At 41.2% G+C, this 13,739-nt stretch overlaps 1 protein-coding gene across 1 annotated transcript in view; it reads left to right on the forward strand.

The window, feature by feature from the left end:
• Nucleotides 1-13,269, forward strand: part of LOC126336360 (dehydrogenase/reductase SDR family member 11-like) — a 61,405-nt gene extending 48,136 nt beyond the window's left edge. Inside the window, exons 5-6 of the mRNA XM_049999954.1 lie at nucleotides 5,040-5,186; nucleotides 12,619-13,269. Of these exons, the coding sequence (XP_049855911.1) occupies nucleotides 5,040-5,186; nucleotides 12,619-12,660 (189 nt within the window). The 3' untranslated portion in view covers nucleotides 12,661-13,269. The remainder of the gene's footprint in view (nucleotides 1-5,039; nucleotides 5,187-12,618) is intronic.
• The last annotated feature ends 470 nt before the right edge of the window (nucleotides 13,270-13,739 follow it).

The raw sequence follows: 13,739 nt of genomic DNA on the forward strand, positions 1-13,739 counted from the left end.
TCACATAAGCATGCAGCTTTCCATTCAGCAGCACACTGTCTCATATCTGTTACAATGTCTGAAGAAGATTTCCGAACAGAATTAGACGCCACAACAATTACTGCCTCACTCAATGGCTGAAGTCCAGTTCTTACACAAAAAAGTAAAGCAGTCATCATTGAGGCCATATATTGTTTTTGGTGTGTCAGTAGTTGAGGTGGCCAATAAATACAGTCAGACACCTTAATGTAAGATATTAAAAAAGCCATAGCTGCACCTGCATATCAGTTGCTTTGTTATGCTGATTGATGGTGAACGAATAATCTACTGTACGTGCAGTAACGTCAGCTGCCCTCATGTGTCTGTCTGTTTGGGTAAATGCAGGAGCTCGAGATGTGTGCCCCATCCCCCCCCTCCATTCCCCCCACCCCTCCAAGCCGTACCAACGCTGATGCATTGGCACACACAGCGTTGTTGCCAAAGAGAGCGTGCAGAGGTGCATGGACAGGAGGATGGATCTATGCATCATGCTATTGAAGTAGCTGTACTTTATACATTGTGAACATTATGTAATAATTAGTGTGACACTGTGGATTAAATACATTGAAGATTCTATGAGGATTGTATTCATTACATTGAATCGTATGACACTGCACAAATTAACCAATAAAAGCATTTTCGCAAATGTGACAAAGATCAAAAGTCAAAGAGCTTTTTCCAACAGTAAATACTTTTCACTGATTTGTGTAACAGTCTTCAAATCAATTAGTATGTTGTATTACGGGATTTCTGAAGGAGCGCATTTTCTTCCTCAGGGTTCGAACTATGTTCTTACCAAATTTAATGGAAATCGGTTCAGCGGGTTAGTCGTGAAAAGTTAACAGTTACTTTACCGTTTATAACATTAGTATGATAAAACTTTCAATTACAGTATCTTTTTCCCGTGATCCCATTTTGATAAAATAAAGCCTAGACGGCGTCCCAAGCTACGCCCAAGTTACTTGTGAAAATTCCATGAAAGAGATTAGCTTATTAAGATAGAGATACAGACAGGTATGAGGGTCTTACATAAAATTTTAAATCATAATATCTTTCTTTCGGTGATCTGAACTTGATGAAATAAAGCCTAAACGGTGCCGAAAGCTAAGCTCAAGTTACCTGTGAAAGCCACATGAAGATTCGTCTAGTAGTTTTGGAGAAGTGAGGTCAAACAAACGGAAACGGCAGTTTCATAGATCTGTTATTAGTATAAATACGTAAACAGGAGCAGGAGCAAAACGAGGATAATGGAAATAAGTCGAACGAAATCAGGTGATGCCGAAGGAATTAGATCAGGAAATGAAACACTCAAAGCATTAGAAGAGTTTAGCTATTTGGGCAGCAAAATAACTGATGATGGTCGCTGCAGAGAGGATACAAAATATGAACTGACAATGGCAAGAAAAGCGTTTCTGAGAAGAGAAATTTGTTGACACCGAATATGGATCTAAGTGTCAGGAAGTCTTTTCTGTAAGTATTTGTATCTGGTATAGCCATGCATGGAAGTGAAACATGGACGATAAACACTTAGGACAAGAAGAGAATAGAAATTTATGAAATGTGGTGTTGCAGAAGAATGCTGGTGATTAGGTGGGTAGGTCGCGTAACCTCCTTCCAGTCAGGTAACTAACAGGTAACCTGACTGGAAGAAGGGGTCGGTTGGTAGGACACATCCTAAGACATCAAGAGAACATCAGTGTAGTGCTGGAGGGAAAGGGGGAATGGGGTAAATGGTAGAGAGAGACCAAGAGATAAAAGCAGTAAGAAGATTCAGGGGTACAAAAGCCTTAAAAAAAGGTTCAAATGTGTGTGAAATCTTATGGGACTTAACTGCTAAGGTCATCATGTCCCGAAGCTTACACACTACTTAACCTAAATTATCCTAAGGACAAACACACACATACCCACGCCCGAGGGAGGACAGGAACCTCCGCCGGGACCAGCCGCATAGTCCATGACTGCAGCGCCTTAGACCGCGCGGCAGATGAGCAATCTTTGATGGCATAGAGTAGCATGGAGAGCTGCATCAGAAATGCGTAAGGAAGAAGACCACAACACCAAGAGATATGTAAAATTAATAATCGATGTATACGTAACTTTGAAGTGCTGTAGGTCTTTCTGGTGCTGAGTTATATACTGCGAGAGTAATGTTCTTGATAGCAACAATGTCTTGAACGACGATTCAATAAGCCACTTACAACAGAAATTTTTAGTAGCGAGATGCTATTCCGGTGAAATTTCTCATTATTGCAAATCTTCTGTACTAAGGTTGATGTGAGTCCGAAGATTCACCGAGCCTCGGACGAAACTCTCAGTGCGACTCCTTAGAAAGGACGCGCCGAACAATCGGAATCGCAGCAGCGAGGTCACGTGAATTCAGCGTCCTTTGACGGCAACTAAGGTGTGTTTACATCCGTGCGGACGGCCACAGTGACCGAGCGGTTCTAGGCGCCTCAGTCCGGAACCGCGCGACTGCTACGGTCGCAGGTTCGAATCCAGCCTCGGGCATGGATGTGTGTGATGTCCTTAGGTTAGTTAGGTTTAAGTAGTTCTAAGTTCTAGGGGACTGATGATTTCAGATGTTAAGTCGCATAGTGCTCAGAGCCATTTGAACTATTTGAAATAAAATAAAAGTTGAAAGTTGTATGCCTGTCACCTATGGTCCTTCTGCTGCTCCTTACAATGTCCGCAGAAAGTGGTGTATTCCATACTTAGGACAGATATGAGAAAGTGTAGCCAGAACACTGACAACTTTTGTTTATTTTTATTTATTTTTTTGAGCCATCAGTCTTCTGGCTGGTTTGATACGTTCCGCCACTGATTTCACTCCTGTGCTGACCTCTTTATCTGAGAGTAGCATCCTCTGGGAAAAGCTGAGCAGTGCTCCTGTGTACCTACTGCTCTTACAGGTTTTCATGTTTTCAGCGTTGTGCTGTGCTTGGTTGAAACTGTATTACGGAATTGAGTATCAGTTTTCTGACGTTTTCGAGTTCAGAAATGGCGCATACTTTCCTGGTAAAATAGAATGTATGTCAGATGAAGTTGTTACAATAGATACTTTTACACTGCGAAGATGGTCGATGAAATCGGTAGTGAGTGAAGGTATCGTAAGATAGCACGGTCTGTATCATGCATTTCTCCTCTTTGATGACGGAACCTGATGGGGCACTTGTAAGTCAAAATTTTATAATTAAAGGTTAAGGCTACATTTACTTCAAAACTTTATTGTTGCTTTTATAAATAATGTATCATTTTGATGAAGAAGAAATACCATATTTCTGGATAACTGTTGGTAATGTCTTATGACCCGATGTGAAAATTCTGGTTGCTAATTTGTATACAGGCTATTTAAAAAAAACCAGTACTATTTATATCTCGTTATCACAGAGGATGCCGGAAACGGCCAACGTTGAAGTCGCCAGAACGCTGTGTTCCATTTATCTACCTGTGGGATTAGCGTAACAGCTCTCCCTGACTCGCCCTGAGAGAGAGAGAGAGAGAGAGAGCAACAACTTTCTGCTATAGCTGTTCAAGTGTGCGTGGATTATATGAGCTCACCTGACTCTTCAATTTGCCCCACAGGTTAAAATTACAGGGACAAGTTGGACAAGAGATCTTCTGCCTCTATTAATTGTCCGCAACTCATCAAACACCTCGTCCACTCCAGACAAGGTTATCAAGGCGGTATGCTATCGCTCCGTCTTGACGAAAATATCAGTGAAGGCGTTCCTCTTCTCTGAATGGATCAAACAGTTTCTGGACTTACCGGTTAGGATTATCAGTATGGTGAAAGATCCATGTTACGATACGGCAACCAGACATTGCGCACCAAATAAGAGTCTTGAGATTATGCAACGTCTCTTCACACTGCTGACAGGGAATTTCTGATGCATAATGGCACATGTTTTGAGGGTTCACGTGCTCTGACAAGGTGAACCAGCTCTCACCTGAAGGAATGAAAGCTGAATATCCAAAAGTCCTGATTCTACTTTATTCAGAAACCACCGTCAGAGCTCAACTCTTCGAAGTTGATCTGGATGCTTTAACTCACGCACAGTAGTAAATTTGTAAGGATACAGATGCCGGTCCTTTTTGATAATGTTGCGACACGACAATCTGTTAGCTCCCAACTGCAGATACAAGCAGTTGAGATCTCGTCGGTCTTTGTTCCAGGCTTCCCTTCACTCAAATATTCTTTTCTGGTGATTGAAATCTTTTCGGATACTTACCATGTTTATTCGCTGTGGAGTCCGTTTCGCACCATTTGGCATTAAGTTTTGCACTGCAGACTTTGATGGAGGTGTTGCCGAAACACTTTCAGTCTTAAGCACGTCTCCCACGAATTGTACTTTGCATAACCATCGACAATGAACACATGCTGTTTTATCGTGAGCACCACTTCGTTCTGCATTCAACTGGCTATTAAACGCTCTTACTTCTCTGTCTCACTCAAACGTAACGACACAGCGAAGTGCTCGGGTCAGAGCGCGAGGGACATTGTTCAATTATGTGTGAGTTCCTAAGCGACCAAACTGCTGAGGTCATCGGTACCTAGACTTACACACTACTTAAACTAACCTATGCTAAGAGCAACACACACACCCATGCCCGAGGGAGGACTCGAACATCCGGCGGGAGGGGCCCCGCAGTCCGTGACATTCCGGACGAGGGATGGTTCAGATGGCTCTGAGCACTATGGGACTTAACATCTATGGTCATCAGTCCCCTAGAGCTTAGAACTACTTAAACCTAACTAACCTAAGGACATAACACGGACGAGGGATATGCGCATGTGCAGAGACAAGGCAGCAGTAGGTTGCTGCATTTACTCTCGTGGACATTTCAATTGTTCGTTAACAAAGGCCAGTTCCGAGTCAGTCGTATACATATTTTCCTGGCCATATTTATTTTACCCATCCTCATAACGGTCCCGACACAACACGTTTATAGTGTTTGGAATCATTTGACGTGTGATGCAGTATGTTTTTTCATGGCTGTCTGATAATGATTTTGTTTTTCAGCAAATATCTCCCGGCCTAGTTATCACGGAACTTTTTGACAATTTGACAAAATTCTCCAAAGACGTAGTCCTGGCGATGGCGCACTTGCTACCAGAGGACGTGGCAGCGGCCGTGGTGTACATGCTGTCCCAGCACCCGCGCGTGCAGGTGAGTCGTGAACCATGACGTTGTAGTTGCTGCTGCTGTCTTCAGTACTGTGCAAGCCTCATCGTTTCAGCCTTACCTATGTCCATATGAACCGGGTCAACTGAACCTACCGATTCTATCTGTGCAATTCGTCCCAAAATGTAACGATGGTGTGATACATGACATCATATGTGCCTAAACAGGAAGTGAGCGGGAGCTAACTATTTTTTTTTGCTTCAACATTATTTTTTTGAACTATGAATCGGTATCGAACACTTCAGTTAACCTCTTGAACCTGCATGCTATAGTGTAGTCTTCATCTCCCTCTATAATCTTTACTCTCTCTCCATTCGCACACTGCAGTGATTAGCTCAATTGTAACGTTCTTTACAATGATACTATTTGTGTTTGTTGTTGGATACACAATGCGTAATGTTTGTCTTACGGAAATTTACTGTGTAATGTGTTGTTGAGCAAATGGTGTGATTGATCAGTTTTACTGTAATGCAAAGAAAAATTAAACCACTTAATCTTAAAAACCACTATGTAATGCATATTATGAAATCAATCCATCTGAAGTTTACTCGTTCTCGTGAGCACCGAGTTCTATGGACCTGAGCAGTGAACTGATAAAATCCCCTATGCAAATAAACTATGAGATACAATTGCATTAGCTCTTGAGTAGCAACGGATGTAATCTTGGTATTCTGCTCTCTTCACAGTAGCCATATAATGTATTCAATGTTGGCTCACCGAAGTGCAATGCCGGCCGAAAATAGCTTCATACAAATAATGTCAGTAAATTGGTTGCTAAATGAATAACCTTGCAAATGTTCAGTGACAATTTTGGATACTGGCTCAGCACTTTGCAATGCTGCCCACATTGAAACTGTTACAAACAGTAGTACTTTTCTGATTCTGGCACATTAACATTTTTCTGACTATGACAGAAAAATCATTTCTTTTAAAAATATTCATTGGATTTAAACAAACACGACATGGAAGAGGATGAGGTGCTGATAACCGGATATGCTAAAACCGAATGCTTCGGTTTGAAAATTGTATTCAATATAAAGTTTCTCCTTCACAAAATCGAATATGAAACATTTTACATTCAAAATCAGTGAACTTCACAGCTGGTCTACAGTTCTCACTTACTGGCGTAATTAAAAATGCTTGGATTGTTACATAACAAAAGGTCTGACATCGTTTGACGAAATAGATTCCAAAGTTTAATTTCTCTGTATCAGGATTACAAAACACACAAAACATTGCAAATCGTGTATACCTAATTAACCTATACATTAAATCTGATGACAAGTACCTGGTCCCTACATCCAAGGGTAAGTACTGTAAAATTAGCAAGATCCACATTGCGTTGGTGCACGCATAAAACTAAATACACAAAATTCGATTACCTTGCAAAACTGTATTATGCTGCGGCCATAGGCCTACAGCTAAATTCTCACAGCTAGCCACTAGCTTTAAGTCTTACATCCTACATTTAACAAAGTGCGACGGCAACTAACCCTGCGCTCCGAACGCCCTTACTTACAATCGATTCTGCCACTCAGGCAACATCTTTGGTTCACTGGTGTCAAAGACAGAATCTCTTCTACATGCGATAACCATTGCATGTCATTTTTTATGAAATATATTACAAAACCGTGTTCCACATACAATTGGACCCCTCACACAGTGCACTTGCATTCACAGTGCTTCGGTTAAAAACCCTGTCCTGTCATTCTAATTTAGGTTTTCCGTGATTTGTCTAAATAACTCCAGGAAATTACCTGGATGGTTCCTTTGAAAGGGCACGGCCGATTTCCTTCGCCATCCTTACGTAATCTCAGCTTGTCTTCCATTTCTAACGACGACTCTGTCTTCGGGACGTTGAACTATAATCTTCCTTTCTTTCTCCCCTCGCAGTTGCCTTCATTATCAAACTAGCGACTCCTTGCCTGAGGGTGTGTCCTATCATTAGAGATGCCCTTCGAGTACTGTGCCGACGTCCGTGAGGCAAAGTGTGAATCACATGTTCAAAGGTGTGTGAAATCTTACGGGACTTAACTGCTAAGTCATCAGTCCCTAAGCTTACACACTACTTAACCTAAATTATCCTAAGGACAAACAAACCCACCCATGCCCGAGGGAGGACTCGAACCTCCGCCGGGACCAGCCACACAGGCCGTGACTGCAGGGGCTAAGACCGCTCGGCTAATCCCGCACGGCAAAGTGTGAATCAATGTATAGCTTGTTAGTGTGACTGCGGGCAGTACACTGAACATCATTACATCTGTATTTACTTCGTTTGCAGACTAATAATTGTAGGTATTACGAATAGAATGTTTTAGACTGGTTACTACCTCCAAGTACATGTGGCAAGAGGATGTCATTAACGGTTATTTGTCTCTGGGCAGCAGGTCAGATGTTGAGGTTTGACTCGGGCACGCAAAACGGTTAGTCTATGGTGACAGGTCCACTTACAAAGGAATGGTGCAATCCTACATGTCGAAACCCATCCTGGAATTTTAGGTGCTAAGGCTAAAAATGGTAAATCTACTCATTTTTGCCACCGAAGACCTGCTTATAAAAGCGGTTTGTGTATCCTTTCCTGCCCAACGCGCGAATCGGCGAATAAGCGGACGCAGCAGAGACAAGAGGACGTAGCGCCTCTTAGCGCCAAGTATAAAGTGCGCACACGTGAATTTTAAGTACTTGAAACATACCAAAAATGTCTCAGATCACAAATTTTTGAATAACATACAATTCATATCGGCAGCTAAACTTCTGCAAAGATGACTAGCAGAAGAAAGAAAATCATGGAAGAGTACGATGTTACAATACAAAGACTTCCATCAATCGGGACTTTCCACTTGTTGACATTAAACATTTTATAACAAGTCTTGTAAAACAGTTCTTATGATAATTTTTGAATAATGTATATTTTGCAGCTAATGGCACAGTTACTTGTTTATTCCCTGTAGCCGTCACAAAAATGGGAAGTGTCCATTAGGTGACGAAAACAGATTCCTTACCCCAGGAACATCTGATAAAAGAAAAATTAATGCATTCGGGCGCTTCACAGTAATTACTAGTTGTACGTAGAGGGATCCGGAGTGGAGTAAGAAATGGTCGTGGCCGTTGTTCCTCGTATTGTTCTGCATGTCAGGCATACTTGATCAACTTCGTTAAATGTGGTGATCCGAACTGACGATGCAGAAATGATTGAAGTTCAGCAATACTATTCCGCCGATAAATCTGAAATTGCGAAGAACGACTGGAAATTACACTGTCCAATGATTTTCGAAAAATGCTTTACATTGTTGAATTTTTTTTTATCGAGAGGCTGAATCACAGTGTTAGTTCCGTTTGGAATCCGAATTGTACACAGTCCTCGTCCTGCTAATGACAGAGATTTCGTTATATCTGGCCAAGAGTCCAACAAAAGCAATACATTATTTTCTGCAACGGCTAAGAGGACGTTTCGGACGCAGCAGCGAACATCTTTCCCTCCCATATTTCCCGATTTTGCTACATCCATTACAAGACATGTGAAAGCAACTTGTCATTTTTTCAAATTTTAGTTCTAATTTGCCTTGATGTTTCTGAAGACAGAGATGAAGCTGTGGAAACAGTAACTCACTGATATTTATCACTGGCATTGTTGTATACAAATGTGTCATACCACAAGCGACTCGATCTTTTTTTCACTCGAAATGATAAACCGCGGTTTGCACGACTCCTGACTGGTTGGGTTTGTGCACAGCATTTTAGAGAGTAACAAGAAGCTTCGTCTTACGGCGGCTACAAATGTCTGTACAGTATTACCTGTTAATGACGTCTCCTCTACATGTTTACCTGACGCAAACTTCGTGATTTCGCGACTTCCTTTTCCTTATAATTTCTTGACCAATTCGAAGAATCTTGGAAATCAGTAATGTTCATCTCAATTGCCATTTAGAGCACTCAGCGCCATAGATTCCCAGCGGTAACGATGCACTGACTCACAGGTGCGGCTCTAAATCTTTCGAATAATTTTTCTTCCACATTTTTTCGAGTTTCATTTTGGCACATATTTCGTACTTCGTGTAGATATTTTTTCCATTCATCAAACAATCGAAACTCCAGGATGGAATGTAACAATATTATGGAAACGATAGTTGCTACTCACCATACAGCGGAGATGCTGAGTCGCAGATAGGCATAACAAAACGACCGTCACAAAATGAGCTTTCGGCCAACAAGGTCTTTCTCTTGTCGCCTGACAAACGACAAAAGGCCTTGTTGGCCCATAGCTCATTTTATGACTGTCTTTTTCTTCTGCCTATCTGTGACTCAGCATTTTCGCTATGTGGTGAGTGGCAACTACCCTTTTCATAATATTGTTGAATTCCATCCTAGATTTTCCATTGCTTGATTCTGCTTGACGTCTTTTCTTCCCTCCTTAACCCAAAGCTGTTTTCCTTTGTTTCTATTTTTCCAATGTTTTACTCTGTTCAATATCTGTACTTTCTTCTTTCTGTGTTTTTCTTATCGCCTGATAAACCGGCAATGGCCTTGTTCGACGAAAGCTCATTTTGTGACAGTCTTTTATGTTCTGCCTATCTGCGACTCAGCATCTCCGCTGTATGGTGAGTAGTAACTATCCTTTTAGTTATATTGTTTCTTCCATTTATTGAATTCATGCTCAGAGTTTACAAAACGAAACCGGATTTGCACACAGCTTAAGTTAAAAGCCTCTCTCTCTACTTCATCTAACTAAAAGAAGGATAGCCTCTTCTCTGTCACTGAAAGCTATTACTCCACATGTTTTCTTTGGGCTTGGAATGTACTGTTTTTGTTTTGGACATTAATTATCACAACACACATCCGTGTTATTTCCTGTTTCGTCTAATTTTACCACAATTTCCAAAGAAATGTCGTCATCATTCGAATAAATGTTCAAGAAATTAACTGTTAAACGTTAAATACGTAGGTATTCAGAAGAATTAGGTACCGAGCAAGGTGACGCAGTGGTTAGCACACTGGACTCTCATGGGGAAGGACGATAGCTCAGACCTGTGTCCAGCCATCCTGATTTAGATTTTTCATGATTTACCTAGATCGCTTCAGGCAAATGCCTGGATGTTTGGAAGAGCACAGTCCATTTCTCTCTCAATCCTTCCCTAATCTGATGGAACTAATGACCTCAATGTTTGGTCCCCTCCCCCAAATCAACCAATCATCCCCATCCTGTCCCTTCTTCTTGTCAGTGATTTCCTAAGTAGGAGACTTCAATTGCACTCCAGTTCTTCATATTTCAGCTTTGAAAGGTTGAAAACATTAACTGGATTCCACATCACTGTTAAATTCTGTAACCTACACAAAGGCAGATGCTATTGGTAACATATACCAAGAAATCACAAAGGGAATTAATTCAGTTTTATCTCCATCATTATCACTTAGCAGTACCGCAAAAGCAACTGCCATTTGTTATGAATATTAAATCAGTTGCAAATTCGAGCAAATAATAAATGTGAACGATTGTGTAAGAGAAACTATCAACAGAAACTGAAATTCGCTTTACAAATTACATTTGCGCTGTGTCGTGTTATCTGTTTAGCGATGTGCCAACAACCAAGGATACGTGCCCGCCGTGTCGCGTATTCCTTTTATTAATTCTTCTTGTAAAAAACATTTCAGGGCAGGTTTCGACATGTCAGATAGGACAGTTCCCTTGTTAGTGGTGCAGTGACGACCGTGCAGAAAATATCAAGTAGTAAATTATATGACGTTTTTGTGGGAAGACTGTTAGACGCAGAGGTAAAACAACACTCTGAAATGGGTACATATTGAGGTATCAAAGATTACAATATCTGCACGTATTCCCTAACACACTGTACATTTTATTGCACGTACTCCGCTGACGCTAGGACTTCATTAAGGTAGTGCTGTCGATCATGACAGATCTTCATTTTCACTTTCCGTCTGAAGATTCAGATTTTTTTAGCGATTTCCAAGAATATGCTTGTGATAACTTAATCTTCGTCACAGACGTTTGGTATTTCTCATGACCCCTTAAGCATACAGTCGCTTTGATCATAACATTGTATAACTACATGTTTAGGTGTTGTGTCTGCCTCTCATTTTAGTGAAACTGAAAGGTAATATTGAGTCCGTGGTCCGTCAGTATATGCATCATCCCCGTCTAAGGAGTTTGGTGACTCCTTGTCGCACATTCCTTGCCGTCTTCTGGAGTTCTGTACATTCTGCTTTCTGTTGTGGTCGTGTCCTATATGTGGTGTCGTTATATGTTACGCAATGTTTAGGCTCTTTTCTGTTGGTGATTGCTTGATTACTTGTTTCATTTACTTTTTCGTTCTACTATACCGCAGCTCCGCTCCTGATCACCAAGGCAACAAGGTAGAGTATGTCCATTCGCGTTGTCTTCTCGAACTCCGGCATCTTTATAATGACACTGAGCTTTTCTTTTGGACGACTCCAAAATTCTAGGCATTATGCAAGACTTTTAACAGACTCGTTTCTGCTCCAGTGGTGTCTTTTTAGTGATGTGCTTGGAGGCCCCATCATAGACTATATGAGAGTTGTTTAGTTTTTTGTTCATCCAGATGCATCCTTAGTTATCATTTTATCACATTATTTCCAACTGCAACGACATCTATTGCAGTAAAAGGATTTTTGGATGTCTACACCTTTGCTTCTAGCAAGATGTAAAGACTTTTTTGCGATAATCCTCAATTTATAGCGTTTTCACCATTGCTACATCATCCTGCATTAAACTTTCCTTCCAACAGAATTCTGAAACGTCACTTAGCTACTGCCAGGATGTTGTCCCCGAATGCAGCAGAGACCAATTCCCATCCTGCAGTCCTCAAGCTTTTCCAACATTAGGTCGATCACTACATCACACGAGACAGGGTGATCTAGGTTTCTCGACCCGTACGGCAAAGCAAATTTTCTGAGAGAGTATCTCTTTGTTTATCGGCCTTAGCTTCTGCCGTCGTTCACTAACATTTGATTAATCGTAGCCTTGCCTTTCCGCTTCCCTAGTGTACATTCTAACCTGAGGACTATATTGGCACGGTATCCATCATTCTAGATGGACTACCGGCACCGTGAAAACGGTTGCTGTGTCGCTACGTTCGTGATGTCTTAGTGATATGTAGTTACCAATGTCATAGCTGGAATCGTTTAATGGGTATAAACCAGTATTATGAGGAGAAAACAAGGAGTTCTCGTCTTGGCACTAAAACCATCCATTTCTTAAGCCACAAAAAAACCTTGGCCAGAATTCTTTCAATACCTTACTTAACTTCTAAATCTGGTCTCTTAACGGTTTGGATGCCACTTCGATGGTTCTGCATGCGAGTCACTTGACTCTTTTTTTTGCTACCAAAACACAGTGTTTACCTTGCCTTTGTCTTATGTAGCACATTTTATTGTGTTGCAGGTTTACGACATCATATTACGGCCCACTGGATCGGCGTTTTAGCTCAAGATGTCACAGCTTTTTCTGGTTTCGAGAAGATGAGCGTATCCAGAAATTATAAGCCTCTAGAAGCAACATGCATTTGATTGTTCATTACACTATTTTTGTTTGCCTTAGAATTTGTTACCTTGAGCTCCCTGTATGACTTTAAGATTTTCATAATTGTAATACGCTACAACAGTATTGAGAATTTGAGAAATGAATCAATCCATAAAAGGACAGTAGTAAGTTTTGACACTGAAACTAATGTACATACTACTTTTGAGCTCTCAACAAATACTACGACCTAACATCTTAGAACTAACTCCTAGCAGGCGTAAAGATATTAACTTCATAAAAGAACAAAATGGAAGCAGTAAAGAGCAATCAACCTCAAACAGTGTGACACTCGTCTTTCATTCTGTAACAAGATGAACTTTGCTATACATTAGTGCGTGTGTGTGTATAAATTTATGTGCACTTGAATTACCTTATGTGAAGCAACTGTTAAATACGCGTCGAAATAATGATGTATAGGGTGAAATAAAGATAGTGGTGTACTGTCATACGCAAAAGACTTATTTTCTGTGTTAAACGAAATGGGTTAAAATAAAAAGAAACATTTACTGCTTCGTTAAGACTTCCACAAATACATAGAATTTACACTGACGCAAAAGGAATCCCAACACCAAGAAGGAGTTGCACGAGATGAATGGCAGTTGGTAGGCGTGTTTCTACATGCGACATACGACGTTCATTAAAATTTTATGCCAGAAGCATACGAGTGAATCTAGCAGCGCCACTATGAGGGTACAATTCAAGTGTAGTCGAAATGCTTATTTTAACGGTCGTGGGCGATAGTTACCGTTGGGAGTGGACGCAAGGAGTTGATTTTAGTGAAGAACGCCTCTAAGATGAAGAAGACGCTATTATCAACAGCTCACAGTCTCGTAATAAGGCTACGAGAAGCTGGATGTTCCTTCCGCGACGTCTGAAGGAAGACTCGGTAGGAACGGACCCACTGTACGGGACTGTTGGCGGTGGTAGTCACGGGAAGATACGGGAGACCGGGCATTGAACTGCCACGTGGCATTACCGAGAAG

The sequence above is a fragment of the Schistocerca gregaria genome, chromosome 2 (assembly GCF_023897955.1).
Source record: "Schistocerca gregaria isolate iqSchGreg1 chromosome 2, iqSchGreg1.2, whole genome shotgun sequence".
NCBI classification, from domain to species: Eukaryota; Metazoa; Arthropoda; class Insecta; order Orthoptera; family Acrididae; genus Schistocerca; species Schistocerca gregaria.